Raw genomic sequence first — 19134 nt, 5'->3', positions numbered from 1 at the left:
ACCAGTCATTCATCATCAAAACCTTTTTATGCACCGAGCGATGACTTGGAAAGGAACAATGGACTCAGTTTTTAACCCCTAATGAATGAAAAGAGCAGCAGAAAGGTTTGTTGCATCACCGCATCCAGACCTCGTGTTGGCAGCCGACCTATTTAACAAATAATGTGTTCATTGTGTGCTTTTCATGTTCATACAGTGACCTTTACAGCGGAGCTGCTGTTTCTGGGTAAAAATCAAGGACGCATCAATAGGCTGCAGTCGCCAAGCCTGAATGTTTCAGATAATTGAGTAAATTGAAAACACAGTCTGACTCGACTCAGTCGACTCAGTCGGAGAACAAACTGCAGGGAAGTCCTGATAAATATCTATATCTGCAGAAGGAGGTCGTCCGTAACGTTAGCGTGCAGTGGGCTGACCCTCGCCCCGGTACAAAACAAACCCAGGTCCAGACTTATTTTAAAGACATGGTCCACCACAGCAGTGTGGGACCGACGCACCACGAGCTCCAGCACCACCACTCAGGTTCCAAGTGTGTTCATATCAATTGATTTCAACTTTGAACAGATATAATCAATATTTATTCTATTTATATAACAACAATGGATCAAATGGCTGTAATGTGAAAGCTCGTAGTGAATTCTGGTCCGACTCTGGAGCTCCTTGTTTGTCTGTCCGGCCCAGATACAGACAGTTAGCGTTTAGCAGCTAAAGAGCCAGATGTTTCCCTCTGGAGGTGGAGGAGACCAGAACCAGAGCTAACTGAGAGAGAAGACTGGACTTCATTCATCTGGAGACTCAAACAGGACTCCACATGGAGGACCGTGTTGATCTGTAGCTGCTGGATGTTCACCAACTTAAAGGCCGACGTGTTCATGTTGTGTTTGCAGTTTTTGTTGCCCTCGAGTGGCCAAACGTTGTTATTGCAGGTTTAGTTATATAAAAGAAGTCATAGCGATCCTGGAATTTAGGTTTGGCTGCTTTCGTCCTACTTCCACTTGAGCTAGTCCGGGTGTCGTGCTCACCTGCTGCACAGTGCCACCGATTTAAGGAGCAACAAACTAGAACCTGCTGCAGCTGAGCTCCTCTGCAACCTTTCCTCTAGTAACTGCAGACGTACCCTCAGGGGTACAAGTACAAGTACAAGTACCCCTGATTGGGAAGCGCGGCTTCAGACTGTTGCTGGAGTTTAAAGTCAGATTGATTTTATTTATAGTTGAACACAGCAGAAGAAGAGTTTGTGTGAAGTCTGCATCACAAAAAAGTCAGCTGGCTAAAATGTGAGTAACATTAATCACACGTCTGTTGTTTCTAAACATGCTTCAAACTCAGTATTCACATGGTGCTGAGATATAAAAAACGTACGACATACACATAAATCTCCAGACGTCGGTGCCACATGCTTGTGTAAACATTTCCCCCCACAAATGATTTCCACACAGATTTTTTCGGGGTCCTGCCGGAGAGATAAGACCGAGTGCCGGGCTGCTTTTCTCTCTCGCAGGTCTGTTTTTAATCGTCGGAGGCGACAGCTGGAACACATTTCTGATATTTCAACACGTGTCAGTCAGAGCAGTGGAGGGGATGGCGCTGCTGCCCGCAGTGTTTGTCTGACTTACTGTTGTTTGCTCTTTAGAAGGACTGAGGGTTCCCATGTGTGGAGGTTAACTCAGGAAAATCACATGCTTTACTGAAAGACACCATGTCATTATTCGACACAAATTATTCGGATACGTCTTTTGAAACTAAATGGGACTTTTGGTGCAGTGAGTGTCGCTGTCAGCCCGTTCATCTTCAGCCTGTATTCATAAAGCAGCGTCTTTCTTAATGCTGCCAGTAGGAGTCACCAAAGTCACGACTTTTAAAATCCCACACGGAGGCTTTAAAGAGCAGCTGCTTCCCGTCCTGAAGACATTTCAGTCGAAACTTTACTTAAAGTGCCAAAAGTAAAAGTACCCATTATGCAGAATAATATATATTATATTATTAGATTGTAATTTTTGATGCATTAATGCAGCTGGTGATGGTCAATAAAGTTTTATCTTAACTTATAATAATCCATTTATTTGTATTATATTAATATTTTGTATTATTAATGTGAATCTACAGAAACAAATAAATGTAGTGCAGCAAACTGTAAAATATTTTCCTCTGAGATGAAGTACAAGTACCTAAAAAATGTACTTAAGTGCAGCACTTATAAATGTAAATGTACTGAGTTACAGGTAAACATCTCGCACATCGAGGCAGAAAAGGGTGTTGTGGGTAACCAAAGGTCACGCACACGATTGGTTGATTCACCTCCTGTCAGTAAACGTCACGCTCGGTGGCGTACATGAGTGTTGCTGTAATGTTTTGGTGTGACCGGGTTCTGGTCTGGTCTGGTCTGGTCCTCCTAAAGGTTAGTAACATTGCCAAGTTAGATTTTACATCACAGAGGTTACATAAGAGCAAGCTGAGCCAAAGAGCAGGGGCAGTGTTGGTGGTCTGAAGCTGTTTGATCCTCAAACCACAAACTGAACATGATCAGATCAGATTCCTGCGATCGAACGTAATGATGTTGAAGACGATAACAGTTAATTAACTGCGATCGGAGCGTCTCTGCTGATGCTCGTGTGCATCACGAACGCTTCCCATCCTCTCGTGCAGAAGGTAGAAATGTATGTCCAGTCGTGTGGAATCATCCGTTGTGCATGTTAGAGGCTGTAGAGGAGGTCACACACTCAGCTGATCACAGCAAAGATCGTAGAAGAGCTTGAGAGAGATTGACCAGCAGAAAAAAACTACTTTCATCACCGAAACTCAATTTCATCGTGACTCTGCTGCTTTTTACGGAAGACGAGAGCAGCCAATGTTGTTATCTCGAACTCGCAGCTTAATTACGTCATCCATGTTTAGAAAGTACTTCCTGATCACGTGACTCTCCTGGAGGTCTTTCATGTTTGTGCCTCTGTCTGTTTCAGAAGATTACCCAGCGCTTCACTGTTCTCTAAACTTTTCACGACAGATACTCAAAGTGACGTTTTTTACGTCTTGAAATTGTTCTAAGCGGCCGTCACTCTGTGTGGAGTTTTGTTTTTGTGTTTTCATGCTGCACGTCTCTGCACATGTTGACCTTACTGACAGATCAGACTTCATCACCTGAGACAGAGCACCTGACTGGGCGTATAAAGGCCAGCAATGGCCCAGAGTCACTGCTCACCCACTCAAACCAGCTGTCACTGTGAATCACACAGCAAGAGCTTCACACAGGAAATACCTCCGAGTCTTAGTGCCATGACAAAGGCATCTGCAAAATCTACCAAGATACGAGCCGATACGAGTGCCATTCAATTCTCTTATTCTGTAAGGTAAAAGAAATCCGTTTTCTCGTACATTATATATTGTATTGATAATATTTACTAAATCAGGAAAAACTAAATACATAGATTCCGTTTCTTTACACCATGGTCTTAATAAGAGTCCATCAAAACCATTAAAATAATTCACTGTGAGTTTCAATGGAAGAACTGCATTGCAACAATATCCCCATATTGTAATTATAAGCTACATATTTTGTTTCTTGTATTTATAAGATTAAAAGTTATTAATATGAGATACAGAACCATAATTATGAGAAAGTGTTTCTGTTCTTTGGTGAATGCAGTGAGTTTCTGTAAGTTTCAACTAAAAGTAATTCAATAAGATGAAGTTTAGACATTTAACATTAGACACCTTTGATTTTATGAGTTAAATTACAAATGGATTTGTAGGGAAACATTTATATTTCTCACAGTAAGGTATCACAAAAAAGTATTGTTTCAATAACTACTAAAACTAATTTTCTTTGTTTTTGTTTGTTGTCTTTATCTTTGTCTTATCTTAGTAATGATAATAATAATAATTATTATTTATGTAGCACCTTAATACACAAACACTCTTTAGATAAATACCAAATATCAAAAGGATGTGTAGATAATTACATGCAGTATCAACAGCTGTTTTTCAGCTTAAATACTTTATAACAACAGTCAACCTGAACATAAGGACAAACAAGAGGACTGTAGGTTTTAGTTTTGGCACTAATCACCCCTCATAGCTCTTTATTTTTTTTAACCTTAATGGTCGCCTTTGTTTTTTTGTCTTTTGTTGTCATTTTCTTTGTTTTGTCTTGTTGTTTTTTGCTTCTTGTCTTTTGTCATTTTCCTAGTTTTTGTTGTTGACTTGTTGTCTTTACGTTATTTTCTCAGCCTCGACACTGAAACATTAAACTCAAGAGAACGTACAGTATTTTTGGCACTAACGGGCCTCCGTAGATCCAGCTGTGGTGTCAGGTCGACTCTCTGTGCTGCTCGAGTGCCACCTTCCTGCCGTTTCTTCTTCTCTGTTTGCTGTCTGCCTCCTCCTCATGAAGTGGGCGGCGGCCTCCTGGAGGCCCTCCCCTTCTCTTCGCCTCTGACCTCCTCAGGCAGCATGCAGCAAACATTCCCATCAGATCGACCTGCAGCAGCCGCAGCAGCAGCAGCAGCAGCAGCAGCAGCAGCGCAGCCTCAGCTCGTCCCGCCGCTGGCTGCCCTGCCGTCACTCTAACGCTCACCTTGAACTGCAGGACACCTGGAGGACTGCTGGAGCTGCAGCTGGACTTCTTCTTCTCCACTTTAAGGAGTTTAAACTGAGGAACTTCAATAAGAAACTGAACTCCTGGATGTTTTGGCTCGTGGGGATTTTTTTTCCCCCAAGGTGTCTTCACCTGGATTGTGTCTCCTGAGACGTCCTTTGTTGCTGGTGGAAAGTCTGACTGGAAAGTTTGAGAAAGGACATAAGTGAATTCTTTTTCTTTCTGTTACTTTATCTTTTCCGTGTGGGACAGACGCTGCTGTGGGAACGTAAGTTTCCCCCTTAACTCTTCTTCTTTTGTTTTGGTTTGTTTAATTTCAGCTTTGTTGTGGCTTCATGTGGACGGCGCTCTGAAACATGCTGGACTGGTTTCTGTGAAGTGAATCATTTCAGCAGCTGGGTCTGTTTCAGCTGGCGGGCTGGTAGATGGAGGATCGTAAGTTAGAGGTGTTCAGGGATGACACGAAGCTTTCAGCTCCGGTTGTTGATGCGTTGGTGTGTTTCTTTGCAGAAACTCGAGATGTTCTGCTCCAGGAGAGTCCTGCAGCAGTGGTGCTTCGCTCTGTTCCTCCTCTGCTCTCCGGTGCCGCACTTTGGGCGTCCGATCGATGCCCTGAGCAACAGAATGTAAGTCTGCGTTCCTCTTGACTCTGTCTTCACTTCAGTCTGTGCTCCTCAATCCCAATCTCAAACTCCCAGATCGTCTTTTTTTTTTCCATATTTGCACATTTCTTTTCATTTATTTCCAGCCCCCCCCCCCCACACACACACACACACACACACACACACACACATGGTGGGCGAGCAGAGGCTGGAAAATGTGTTCATTTGTGAAACGTGCCGGCAGCTGTTTAGTTAGCCGTCGCCCACCTGTGTGTTTACCTAAAGCAGATAAACTCCCAGCAGCCCGAGTCTTTCCGTCCAGGACTCAGACGGGACGATTCCGTCCTCTGTCCTCCGAGCTTCCCAACACGAGGGAGGGAAGTGAATAATGCTGATGTTCGGCTCGGCCGTGGACCAAAGCAAACCTGCCGCTCCTGCTGAGGTGTTTGATGCCAAACAGAATAAATGTTCTCTCAGAAGGCTAAACGCCCTCAGAGAGCGTTGGAAAGATGACACCGTCATCAGACTTGAATGAAACGGAGGGAAGACGATCTAAAGGCAGGCAGGAGTTTCTCCTCTAAACTTCTCGCTGCCTGATGAACTCTCGTCTGAAAAGTGCTTCCACAGTTTCCACGTGTCTCCGGGAGCGTGGGGGGCCGGTTCTGCTCGTGTCAGGGGAAATGGAGCTACAGCCGCTGTGTGATGTGCACTTAATAGGATTTTGGGACGGGGGGTTAACGCCACCTGAGTGGAAAGGAAAACAGGGGCGCGATGAAAACCGTGAGGTAGAAATCACACAGCGGTGGGAGCTGGCGACCTCTGACCCTCCTTCATCTGCTGCTGTGGCCTTCCAGCAGAAAAAGGCTGATTTTAGGATTCAAGAAATTAGAGTCAGCTAAAAACTCAGAGAGGGAATCGTACTACTACTAATACTGACAGAGCTGCAACGATTGGTCGATTATTGAATTAGTAGATCTGAAGAAGATCAGCTCACTGTTGTTTTGATTTTTGATGAATTGTTTAAGTCATATTTTTAAGTAAAAATCACTTAAACATTTGATGTTTCTAGATTTGCTGCTTCTCTTGGTCTTATATCACAGTGAACTGGATGTTTTGAGGTTTTGTGAAGATATTGTGATGGACATTTTTCACCGTTTTGAGGTTTTATTATTATTATTATTATCAATTAATCAAGAAAATAACTGTCAGATTAATCGATAGTTGCAGCCATAAATACTCCTGTCGCCTACATTTCGGTTCAGATTGACAAAAGAAGCCAAAATGCTCAAATGTTAAAGACAAGCAGCGTCAGTGAAATGATGAGATTCAGATTGAAGTCAGGATCTGATCATCAGCTGATCATCAGCTGATCAGCTGTTGTGTCCTGACTGTTTGCTGAGTGCTGTGGGCGTGGCCCTGCAGGTCAGGCTCCATGGCTCAGGTTAGACCAGGACTCGTGAGGCCTTCAGGTGCTCTAAGAACTCAGTGATCCTGACACATGCCTGTAGGTGGCGCTGCAGCAACACGATGCATGTAAATGAAGTTAGAGAGCCTCCAGGATCAGACCCCCCCCCCCCGTTTGAGAACAGTAACCAGAGCTGCAGTGGTTTCCATTATGAACGAACATCGGGGCCGAGCATCCTCCCAGTTCAACCCTGACACAGCAGCTGATGTCTGAGGCTCCGGAGCTTCGGGAATTGAACCGACAAACATTTGAGCGCGAGCCAGAGCAGCGCTGGGAAATGACACAGTGCTGGTTTTAGGAAACACGCTCCGTCTTTCATTCCCCTCCCACAGAGAGAAACAATTAACTTCAGGTAGGACGGGGAGCGCTGGAGCGCTGCCACCTCAGGATGTTTCAGGGCTGGAAACTGTTTGATGTGAGCTTCATTAAAGGTCAAAACAGAGCCGGATCACCTTTCAAAGACCAGTTCTCCCAGGGACTGTGGTTTCTTCTCTTTAGGCTGCGATTTACAGGAAATATCTGTATGCATATAAACAAAAGCTGCTCTCTGGGGCTCCCTCTGTGTTTGGGAGGCGAGTTTTGTTCAGGATATTATTATTATTCGGCAGAAAAATACAGTTCCACCTTGGGGGAGCTGAATGAGAACGGCTGGTTTCATCGGGCGAAATGACTTCCTTTCTTTAGCTTTTAGTATTTTGCTGCTCGACAGGCTTCAGTTTGAGACCAAATCAAAGTCTGAATACTTTCTAAGGAGTTCTGTGGAGCTGCACGCCCTCCAGATCAAACTGACCTCTCCAAAGAGGGGGGGGGCATGATGGGAAACTGACAGCTAATCAGCCGCCGGTGTCGGCCATTGAAGCCGGCGTGTTTGTGTGCTCAGACACCTGAAGTGTTTGGCCGGCGTTGGTGCTCGGTGGTTCCCAGGCTTCGAGCCGTGCCCTCTGCCTCTCTGTTTTTCTAAGAGTTAAGACTCTGAGTAACGCGACACCGCGGCAAAGCAAAGCCTGAATCCTTCTGCATCTGGAAAGATAACAGGTCGTCCCATCTGGGCAGAATCAGCACTGATGAAGAGCTGGAGCTCCTCCTCTTCTTCTTCTTCTTCTTCTTCTTCGTCTGCCTTAAAACTTTGTTAAACTCCAGTGTTGTTTTAATCTAACTATATTTTTGTCTCTACACTCTAAACTCTATATATTTGATATCTGCCAACAAGCAGGTTAATGTATGCTTTCAGTCCTGTTTGGCTGTTTTTAGTTGCAGATGCTTTTGTTTGAAGGGCAATGAAGACATCTCAAAAACACAACACATTTCAATGAAGTTTGGTGTGTTTTCTTTTGTTTGCTGTGTTGATAGCGCCACCATGTGGCCTTCTTGTGCCAGGGCTCCATTGGTCACTGCTGGTCCCTCTGAGGCAAACTTTAATCTGCAGCGTCATAATTCATCTCCAAAATGTAGCAAAGTTCAATGAAGTTTGGTGAAGATTTGGTGTCACCGTGTGGTTATTTGGTGTACTGCTTGTCCACTGTGAAAAGCATAGCAGGGCTCCATAGCTCAGGGGTTAGAGCACTGGTCTTGTAAACCAGGGGTCGCGAGTTCAAATCTCGCTGGGGCCTTCATATGTTTTAAGAAATGAAATTCAGCCTGAACTCTTGAACAACTGAGACACACCAGCTGTCATGAACTCTCAGCGATCACGTCACATCATCAGAAGCTCCCTCTGTGGACCTGACACCACCTGACAGGATCTGCTCTGAAGACAGTTTCATTTAAAATGCAGAAATCACAGTTTGGCCCCAAGTCTTTCTGTTACTTTCTTCTTTTTGTGGAATTAGTTTTTCATCCCTCGGGGTCTGAGCGCCATGAATCTGTCACTTTACATCCATATTCATGAGAAGTGATGCGCCAAAGCTTTTGCTTTGCTCACAAGTGCCTCGATCGTATTAATGAACAATCAAAAGGAAAACTGGCTTTTTCCTGTGAAAAGAAAAAGAGGAGAAAACTCATCTGGACCTCCTCATGCAGGGTGGAGATCTTTGGTATCAGTTTTAACAACCCTGGAAACAAGTTCAGCTCCTGCGGTTCCATGAATCATGTCGTCTCTCTGCTCGGATGCAACGCGGAGTTATTGGAAAACTGCTGGTCTCACTCTCTTTCTCCTGCTTCTGCTGCCATCTGCTGGTCAAACCAGGGAACTTCCCAAATCCACATTCTTGTTTGGTGTCAAGTTCAGCCATGAGGAACAAATGGGACTATCTGTTCTCATGCATTTATAACATTTAAATGCAGGACGTGTACTTGTAAAGAAGTATTTTTACACTTCTGAAGTACTTCTCTCAGTAGGAGGTAAATGTACTACATTCTGTATATTTGAAATATGTAAAAGTGAAAGTCTAACTGGAACAAATATTCTGTTGTTTTTACAGAAAACGGTCTGTGACTCACGCTCAGCTGATGCACGACAAAGGCCGCGCGCTGCAGGAGTTTAAGCGTCGCATGTGGCTGCAGGAGCTTCTGGACGAGGTCCACACGGCGGAGATACGTGACCTCCCGGTCCGGACCACCGGCGGAGGCGGGAGCAGCAGCGGCGCCGGCGTCGGGCTCCCGGCGGTCAGCCTGGGCATCAACCTGAGCACCACCGGCAGCACCCTGCACTCCAAACCCCCTGGAGGAACCAAGAACCTCCCCATCAGCTTCAGGCTGGAGGAGGAGGAGGGCACCAACCTGCCGCAGGAGACCAACAAGTCTCAGACCTACAAGGACGGCGTGCTGAAAGCCCCCGGCAAGAAGAAGAAGAAAGGGAGGTCCGGGAAGAGGCGGGAAGGAGAGAAGAGGAAGAGGAGGGCGCGTTCGTTGGGGTGGAGGCTGGAGGAAGAACCCGGGAGTGGACTCCACCTGGAGTGGAGGTCTCTGCTGGGCCTGCAGAGGGCGCTGCTTTAAAACGCTGTCAGTCTCTGACGCAGGTGAGTCACAGTTTGTGTCCTGATATTATCTGCTGTTAATGTCAAAGTGTGTTTCATGTGAATTCATTTAAGACATAAAGCTGAACCTCTGAACTAATGTGTCTCCCCGTCTTTGTCTTCCAGAAACAGTTGCTGTGGACTCCTAAATACTCGTGTTACAGTCTTCTGTAATAGTGATTGTTTGGAAAGAAATTGGAAAATATTTATTGTCTGTAAATATTCTAAATATAGCAGAATAAATAGCAGAATATGATAAAAAAAAAAAACGTATTTGATGCTCTGTGAGGCAACAGATTTTAATCTTTGTGAATCCTTGCTTTTTTCTTTTTTTTATTCCAATTATGTCAGATTGTTTTGGCGGTAATTTATTTTGTTGAATGGTGTATTTATTTTGTAAATGTATCGAGGTGCTGCTGACCTTCTATATTTTTGTACCATATTGCACTTTAGATATATAAATATAAATATATATACCATTAATTTTGTTCATTGTTTTTGTGGTTGATTGAAATGAAGAAAAAACGACGGTCGTCACTCTTTGATTCTTGACCTTTCGCTCTCCTTCAGACGTCCAGTTTTTTGTTTCTTTGCTGCTGTTTTTTCGGACGTTTCCGGCTCTGATTGAAGCTGTTTGTTGTCTCACTCTTGTGTTCGACCCTCCCGCTGCCTTCAGTGTCTCCGTCTCCTCCACGGCCCGCTCTGCTTCTCAATGCCAAAGTCCATATTTGTACATAAACCAAACACGGCTCGATATTGTTGTTTTTGGCACTTGCACTGAGATAAACACCCTGTACTGAACGGATTAAACATTTGACAGTATCCTCCTCGCAGTCTCCTGTGTCTTTGATGTCACTTTGTCCCATTATTGGTAATATGAATGCATAGATTCACAGTAGGGGGCCGAACAGCTGGCTTCTAAAGTCCTGCAGTTCTGTCTTGTGGCGTCCCCCCAGGTTCTTTCCTGGGCCCTCTTAGGTTGCAACTTGTTTAAGCCTCAAAATATCACAAAAATGTCTCTTGTCAACAAGTTCTTCAACTCTCCTGGAAACTGGTAGGCAGATTATCTCTACTGATCTCCAGTCAGGAGGTGGAATAACTCAAATCCTTCACTGAAAACTGCATCAACTGATGTTTGGCCAACAAAGAGCAGACAAATTCAAATGAGCTGCAACTATTAGTGGATTACTGAAACTGAATCTGATGGGTATTCATTTACAGTTTCTATGTGGGACTAACTTCAGCCTCAGCAGACTCTCAGCTCCTCTGAGGCTCCAAACATCCTTCGTCCTGGAAGTCGCTCTGGTTTCATCAGGCTGAGTCATGCTGGTTCAGAAACACCAAAGTTTCCACTGAAGCTGAACAAAAACTAAAAGCTGGACTGAAACATGTTTCCAGACTGAAACACATCACTCAGCAATAATGCTAGTGCATCAGTCTGTGTATTTAATACACTTAATAACCCCATCCCACTTTAATAGCCTTTAAATTAGCCCCCCAAACAAATGCACTACAGCAGGGTTAACCAGTGGGCAGTTTGGACCCAGTGTTCTTGTTATAGTGCCGTTGGCTCATTGTTAGACACAACGTGCTCACGTCATGAATGTGTTATTAACTCATACTCACATGTAGGTTTGAGTAGATTACAGCAGCTGAATCAGCTGTTAGCAGCTCCTGTCTGCAGCGTCCTCATGGACGGACAGACAACCATCACTGATCACTGAGACACTGAAGGAAAGTTAAAAACAGGAGGATTCTCAGGCAGGTTCTGCAGTTAGAAGGAGCGTCTTTCTTTGTCCTAAAGTCAAACCAGAGAGGCGGCAGAGCAGCTTAAAATGTCCCCGTGGTTTAACATCAGGACACACATGAAGCCTGGAATCGACCTATTTGGACTGCAGGTTTTCATCAGTCCTGCAGTCCGTCCAACTAACGTCTAATCAACATCAGCTGCCCACCAGGAAACTGTCCCCATCAGCCGAGAGCTGGTTTTTTTAAACGTCTGCACAGACAGCAGGAAAGAAAATTACAGCTTTCCACTCAATAGAGCAAAAGTGTCAACAAATTGCCGTCCCTCATCATAAATTCCATCCAGAATTCAATTAGAGAAGATCAACAGCTCCGGGCTGAAGAACGAGGCCAGAGGGACCTGGCTTCTACCACAAGCCGTTAAAATAATTCCCGCCGCTGAAACTTCACAACATGACAAGTTTGGTTTGGCAGCAGGTCAGCGAGCTGAGAGACAAAGAGCAGAAAGAGCCGAGCACACATATGTATATATATATATATATATATATATATATATATATATATATATATATATGTATATATCTATAGAGGGCCTGTCTGTCCGCCTGCTGCCTCTACAGCAGCTCTGGGATCAGTGTGGGTTGGTAGCTTTTTTGTTAAATCTCTTTTCTCCTGTTTTTGTTGGTTGGGTTTGGTTTCTGTTGTCTGTTGTAATCATTGGTTGAATTGATTTGATGCATTTTGTTTGTCATGTTTCTGTTTATTGACGATTAACTTGAGCAGCAGGAACTTCATACATGCTACTTTGTTAAGACTTTGTTTTTTTTATGCTGCGGTAATGTTTGCCTATTGATTTATGTTGCTTTTTTATGCTAACGTTACTTTTCATGCTAACTTTTTTATGCTAACGTTACTTTTTACGCTAATGTTATTTTTTATGCTAATTATGTTTTCCTGCTAACCACACCTTTATTACGCTAACGTTACTGTTTATGCTAATGTCACTGTTTATGCTAATGTCACTGTTTATGCTAATGTCACTGTTTATGCTAATGTTACTGTTTATGCTAACGTTATTATTTATTCTAACCGTACTTTATTATGCTAACATGCTAACATTACTTGTGTACTTTTAAGCCACACTTCCTGTTTATCGCCTGCAGCACTAACATTTTCAGTTTGTTAATAGGTTTAAAGGCAGCGAGTGGAGAATTAGCTCCACCAGCTGTTTATCTCCTCATGTTCACACAGCAGCAGTGGATGGAAACAAGCAGCAAGTCAGGTTTCCTTTTGACCATTTCCTGGAAATTCGTTCAAAAGTTAAGCTACATTTGGATGGAAACGATTCCATTCAGATACGTTGATTTGACAATACGTTTTTCAGAACTTTTAGAAAAAACATGGCAACATTATCTTTGAATAATGGGAAACATTTTGGAGTCTGAAAACTCACAGAAACTCTTTTCTTGTTCAGATGACAAAGAAGCTTAAAAAAACAGAAAACATTTGGCCTAATTTACTAACTGGCATTAAATCAAAAGAAACGTTGAACCTCTTCCAATAAAAGAGCTTGAATAATTACCAAACATCCTGCCCAAAACAAAACCTAACTGACGTCTAAAACTGATCCCAGACTCTCGGAGGAACCTAACGAATGTGAGTCCATTCATGTTCATGTCAGAGGTCGTTAACGCTGTCGTAGATCGTTTTGAGGATTTCTGGATCAGAGTTTGTTCTCTGAGAGGAGTTCAGTCCACATGACATTTATCTGGAGGGAAGAAAACTGAGCCAATTACAGTGTCGAACCCTTTTATTGTTAGTTAAATCTGAACTGCTGCGGTCGATGGAGCTCCCAACAGCTGGAGTCGAAGGTCCAGATGTGCAGAAGACTGCTGGTCTCAAAATATCAGCTGATCAGTCCTGAGTTTGGAGGAATGAGTCAAAAGTCATGAATATTCCCTCCGAGTCTTTGAGTGGAGCAGCAGGAAAAGCCATCGTCCGTCAGCGTGGGAAACGTCTGCAGCTGATCCTGAGTCAGTGACCCCAGAGTTTAAACATTTAAAGCTTCAGAGAGGAGCTGGAAGATGCTGACATTCAGATCATGAACACAATTAAAGTGAGGCAGTTGTAGATCAGAATATCTCGAAATCTTCAATATGACATAAAGAATTATTTTACTATTTATTATTTTAAACTATCTGTTTGCTATTTTAAATATTGTTTAAATTGTCGTCTTTTGCGTTTCAAAAATAATATAATATTTATTAATAATACCACTACAACTGCAGAATTCTCCATTTATTGTGTATATGATTGTGGCTGAAAAAGATAATAATGAAAAAAGAAAAATAATGATAATATATATATGATAATAATAATAATATATTATAATATAATAATGTAATACTAATACAAAAATACAAAAAACATGTTATATAGAAATATCAAATAATGGAAATAAATGACATGCTGTGTAAACTTTGCTCAGTGAAGAGCGCTGTCGTCCCCACATGTGGCCACCAGGTGGCAGCATTCAACCACTGGATGACCACCAAGTGTGTAGGCAGTAAAAGTACAGTCAGTCAAAAGTACAAGTACCTGTCAGCAGTGGAATGTACAGTTACTCAAGTACTGTACAAATCTGAGGTACTTGTACTTTACTTGAGTATTTCTATTTTCTGCAACTTTATACTTTTACTGAACCTCGTATCTCCAGATGTCAGTGATGAACCTCGTATCTCCAGATGTCTGTGATGAACCTCGTATCTCCAGATGTCAGTGATGAACCTCGTATCTCCAGATGTCAGTGATGAACCTCGTATCTCCAGATGTCAGTGATGAACCTCGTATCTCCAGATGTCGGTGATGAACCTCGTATCTCCAGATGTCAGTGATGAACCTCGTATCTCCATATGTTTGAGATGAACCTCGTATCTCCAGATGTCAGTGATGAACCTCGTATCTCCAGATGTCAGTGATGAACCTCGTATCTCCAGATGTTTGAGATGAACCTCGTATCTCCAGATGTCAGTGATGAACTTCGTATCTCCAGATGTCAGTGATGAACCTCGTATCTCCAGATGTTTGAGATGAACCTCGTATCTCCATATGTTTGAGATGAACCTCGTATCTCCAGATGTCAGTGATGAACCTCGTATCTCCAGATGTCAGTGATGAACCTCGTATCTCCATATGTTTGAGATGAACCTCGTATCTCCAGATGTCAGTGATGAACCTCGTATCTCCAGATGTCAGTGATGAACCTCGTATCTCCAGATGTTTGAGATGAACCTCGTATCTCCAGATGTCAGTGATGAACTTCGTATCTCCAGATGTCAGTGATGAACCTCGTATCTCCAGATGTCAGTGATGAACCTCGTATCTCCATATGTTTGAGATGAACCTCGTATCTCCAGATGTCAGTGATGAACTTCGTATCTCCAGATGTCAGTGATGAACCTCGTATCTCCAGATGTCTGTGATGAACTGAAGGATGAAGAGTTCCTTCATGTGTTGAGAAACTTTTCGTCCTTCTTCAGATAAATAAACTTGGATCATAATGTAAATATGAACATCTGAAACACTTTTTTTTCACACATCAAATACAAATAAATAAATAAATAAATGAGATAAAATAACAAATACAAACTGAATACAGTTTTAGTTAAAATACTCTTCGTGCTGAATTGTTGAACAGTTGATGATGAGGAGGAGGAGGAGGAAGACACAGAATACACACAGGGAGATGATGTACATTTCATAACAAGAATTAAACCAAATATTATACAGCTGTGAATATAATATAATCAAGTTATCTGCGGTGGAAGAGGTACTCAGATCATTTACTTTACTACAAGTTAAAGTCCTGCATTCAAAATCTTACTTACTGTAAGTAAAAGTACAAAAGTATTATCATTAAAATATACTGATAGTACCAAAAGTGAAAGTACTCGTTATGCAGAATAATATATATCATATTACTGGATAATAATTATTGATGCATTCATGTGTTCATCACTTTAATGTTGCAGCTGCTGAAGGTGGAGCTCATCTGAATGACTTAATATACTGCTGGGTAGTTTAATATATACTAATACATCATCATTCATATTAATAATCTGAATCTGTAAAGTAACTAAAGTGATTAAACAATTGTAGTGCAGTAAAAATACAATATTTCCCTCTGAGATGTGGTGCAGTAGAAGTATAACAGTGTAAAATGGAAACACTCAAGTAAAGTACAAGTACCTCAAAATTGTGCAAAAGTAGCCTACAGTACTTGAGTAAATGTACCTTGTTTAGTTACTTTGCACCTCTGGAAGTCAAAGTGTTTCAGTGACTTGCTGGTTCCCAGTAAGAGCATGTTGTAATGCTGCTGAAGAGGATGAGGAGGAGGAGGAGGAGGAGAAGGAGGGGGAGGGGGAGGAAGGGGAGGAGGGGGAGGACCTGTGTGTCTCCATGCAGCCTCCGGAGCGCAGGGCGGGGCGACGCCGCGCAGCAGCAGCAGCTTCATCACCGCTGACCGACACCGACCTCCTGCTCGTCTCCAGGCCGCGGCATGGACGCCGGAGCCCGGCCTGTTTCCTCTGAAGCGCAGCGGGTCCGGTTCGAGCGGCGTTCAGTACTGAAGATGATGATAATAACGACGACGGAGATGATGATGATGGTGTGGAGTTAGAGCTGCGGAGCGGAAACAAACCGCAAACTGAATCCGTGCGGGAGCGGGAGCATCGCGCTCCGATGCAGCAGAAAAATCGCCATTGTTTGGATGCGCAGCAGACTGAGAGGAAAAACCCGGACTGCACTGAGAGTGTTTGACAGAGAGACACCATGCTTTCACCGCTTCTTCTAACGCTGTGTCTGCGCTGGTTCGCCCAGGTAAGGAGGCCTTTTTTGGGGTAAATATGGAGCGTTTGGAGCTGCTGCTGCTGCCGCCTGTGTGGATGTCATGTGAAGCAGCTGCAGGAGCCTGTGGGGCTTTGTTTTGTGAAAACACAGCGGATAAAATGGGTTTAGGCTAATAAAGAAGTGAATAAGGGGTATTTAAGTGTGTGTCGGTGGATGCGGAGGTGGTGGAGCCGTGAGACGGACGCGTTGTGGCACCGCAGGTCGGTTTGTGAGGCAGCCAGCAGCTCGTTTGGCCCTGCAGAAAGTGGGTCAGTCGGCTGCAGCCTCAGTGAGTCCCTGCAAGTCTGTCAGCATCACTGAGATCACACACACACACACACACACACACACACACACACACAGCACAACAACCATCCACAGCAGCTGATGATGAATTTCATTGACCTGCTCAGGTGTGATGTAGCCGCCTGAGGATTTCTATTTTTGCAGTCTTCATTTTCAGAGGGAAACATCACCTTTTGCTTCACCTGAGCTCGTGGATTATAGAGGGCTCGGTGTGAAAAACTACTTCTTTTAATATGTCTGATGATATAGTTCTTAAATGGGACGAATCGTTCAACAAACCTGTGTGAAGTTATAACAGCTAAAGTGTCCAGGTGCAGCTCATTCATTCAATCTGCCAACTCTTCATTTTGTTCAGTCTATGAAATGTGAAACAGATAAAAGCCCTTATGCTCAGAGTAGTGGTTCCCAACATGCGGGTTTATTTTTTCAGGTATTTATGCAGGACTGTGACTACTCTGCCAGTTACACCCAGTGTCCAGTTTATTAGGAACACCTAGCTAAAGCTAATGCAGTCTAATACAACAGTCCTGTCCAGTAGGTGTCCCTAATAAACTGGACACTGAGTGTATTTTCATTGACAGCGTGACGGTCAGCTCAGCGTCAGCAGAGAGTCCACCTGGAAAAGGTCAGAAATTAGCAGAAGATGTCTTTGATCAGATGATTGATTGAAATGTGTGAAAACAACATGTCAGTTGTTTAAATAAAGCTTTCATTGAGGGATATCTTGCGTGTTATATTCTATATTCTTTTAATTAGTTGACTGACAGTGAATCTGATAGTAACTACAGTTACATGGTAGACATTAGTTAATAGTATATTATTAATATCTCCTTTATTTCTTTCTTTGACCCGTCCGTCATTGTCTTCAGAGTGTGACTCTGTGTGTTCACTTTTATCTGATGGTTTGAGTTTCCAATTTCCTCTTTTATATCAACCGCAGTGATGATTCATATCTAACTGATATATTATTCTGCTGGCTTCTCGTCTTTGTTTCTAAACACATCAAGAAAGACAAATTACTTTCCGCCCCTGTTTTGTGCTTTTGGGTCTCCATGTCATATTATTAGTCTAATATATGTATTAGTGGCATATTTTATTACTAAGAAAGTCTTTTTCTTTTAGTCCAAATCTAGATCTCCGTTCTGGTCTTTACATTCAGAACTTTATTGAAAATGATGATGATTGGAAAATGATGCTACCAACAGGTTCATCACGCTGTCGGTCTCTTTGAACAACAGAAGACAGTTGTGTTTGTCTGTCTAACGTTAGCTAACGTTAGCTAACGTAGCTTTAGTCTGTGGCGTGCGGGGCACGTTGAGGTAACCTCTGGTTTCGTTTGTTTGGCTAACTCTCTAAATGAACGTTGACGTTGATTTAGTGACAGGAAGTTTCATGTTTCAAGACCCGGGAAAGTCATTCCCGTGGATTCACTGCGGTCGCTGTAAATGTGTAAATTTGCACAGTTGACCGATAACAAGCCGTCTTGACAGAGTTGACCTTTGAGTGAACGGAGAGTCCAAAATGGAGGAAGCTATCGTAGCTTAGCTGCCCAGGTGTGTTTTTGCTCCACCCGTTTTATTGAGTGTGGGCTTGGGACAGCTAAGTATCCCAGAATGCATTTCACACCAGCCAGCAGCAATGGCGGAGGAGAAAACTCACAACTGTAAGTTCTAATTTTCAAAATACTACTGTTGTTGTATTGAATTTAGTTGTTTAAACTTCTAAAAATCAATTTATCAAAATAGAACCTACTTGAAAATTTGCTCAGATGTTTTTGGAGGTTTGAGGTCCCTCCAGTTAAGGTTCAAAACTTTATACTTTTATTCATCTCTAACGTTGTACTAGAGCCCTGAATTGTTTGCTTGTCGTTATTCCTCATTGTACAAACGTGTCATTCTTATTATAATGACTATTATTGCGCATTAAAACTAACATTTAAGTGATATTTTAATCAAAGGCCAACAAGAGCCTTTTCACCGGCAGGAGAAATTCATCAAAAACTGGATTGTATTGGAGTATTGATTTTGGAGGGTCGGAGCCAGATTTGGGAAGTCTCCATCCATAATGATTAATATCTTATGGAAGTGTGTCTCTCTTTGTTTGTGGTTTTGTTTTGCTCAGGGACTTTGTCACAAGTCTGGCCTGGAAATAATAATACAATTTAAAAGACTAATGCAGGGTAATCTGTGGAAGCCTGATGTGGCACCCATCGATGGCCTCGCGGCCGGCAACATACTCGGCCCCCTCCTCCTCCATCTCCTCTGGTTTGGGGAATTGAATAGCTCTGTGGAGGAAACTGTGGCCAGTGGCAAAGATGTCTGCCGTTACCTTGTAGGAGGCTCCACAGGCAAGCCAGTAGACCGAGACCAGCACCTCACCTGGGCCAGCATGTTGATGCAGCTGCATTCAGGAACATTTCCGTCTTGCGCCTCTTCTCACATGCCATGGCAATGCTGGAATAGATGCAGCAAAGGACAGTCCAGCAGATTTAATGCAACACATGGGGCATGGCCGGACGTATGTGAACACGGCAGAAGACGTCTCGTTATTTTCAGGATCATTGCGTACGAGGAGCTGATT

At 43.1% G+C, this 19134-nt stretch overlaps 1 protein-coding gene and 1 non-coding gene across 2 annotated transcripts; both read left to right on the top strand.

The window, feature by feature from the left end:
* The first annotated feature begins 4849 nt into the window (after positions 1-4849).
* On the top strand, positions 4850-9899 carry pthlha (parathyroid hormone-like hormone a). Its single transcript, XM_070929204.1, has 4 exons — positions 4850-4862; positions 5105-5220; positions 9082-9618; positions 9742-9899. The coding sequence occupies exons 2-3, from the start codon at positions 5114-5116 to the stop codon at positions 9593-9595; spliced, it is 621 nt and encodes a 206-aa protein (XP_070785305.1). The 5' UTR covers positions 4850-4862; positions 5105-5113; the 3' UTR covers positions 9596-9618; positions 9742-9899.
* Positions 8199-8271, top strand: trnat-ugu (transfer RNA threonine (anticodon UGU)). The gene has a single exon. It is a non-coding gene; the product is annotated as a tRNA-Thr (tRNA).
* Positions 9900-19134: the final 9235 nt, after the last annotated feature.

The sequence above is a fragment of the Enoplosus armatus genome, chromosome 22 (assembly GCF_043641665.1).
Source record: "Enoplosus armatus isolate fEnoArm2 chromosome 22, fEnoArm2.hap1, whole genome shotgun sequence".
Classification (NCBI taxonomy): domain Eukaryota; kingdom Metazoa; phylum Chordata; class Actinopteri; order Centrarchiformes; family Enoplosidae; genus Enoplosus; species Enoplosus armatus.
This window is presented reverse-complemented; position numbering and strand designations above follow the sequence as displayed.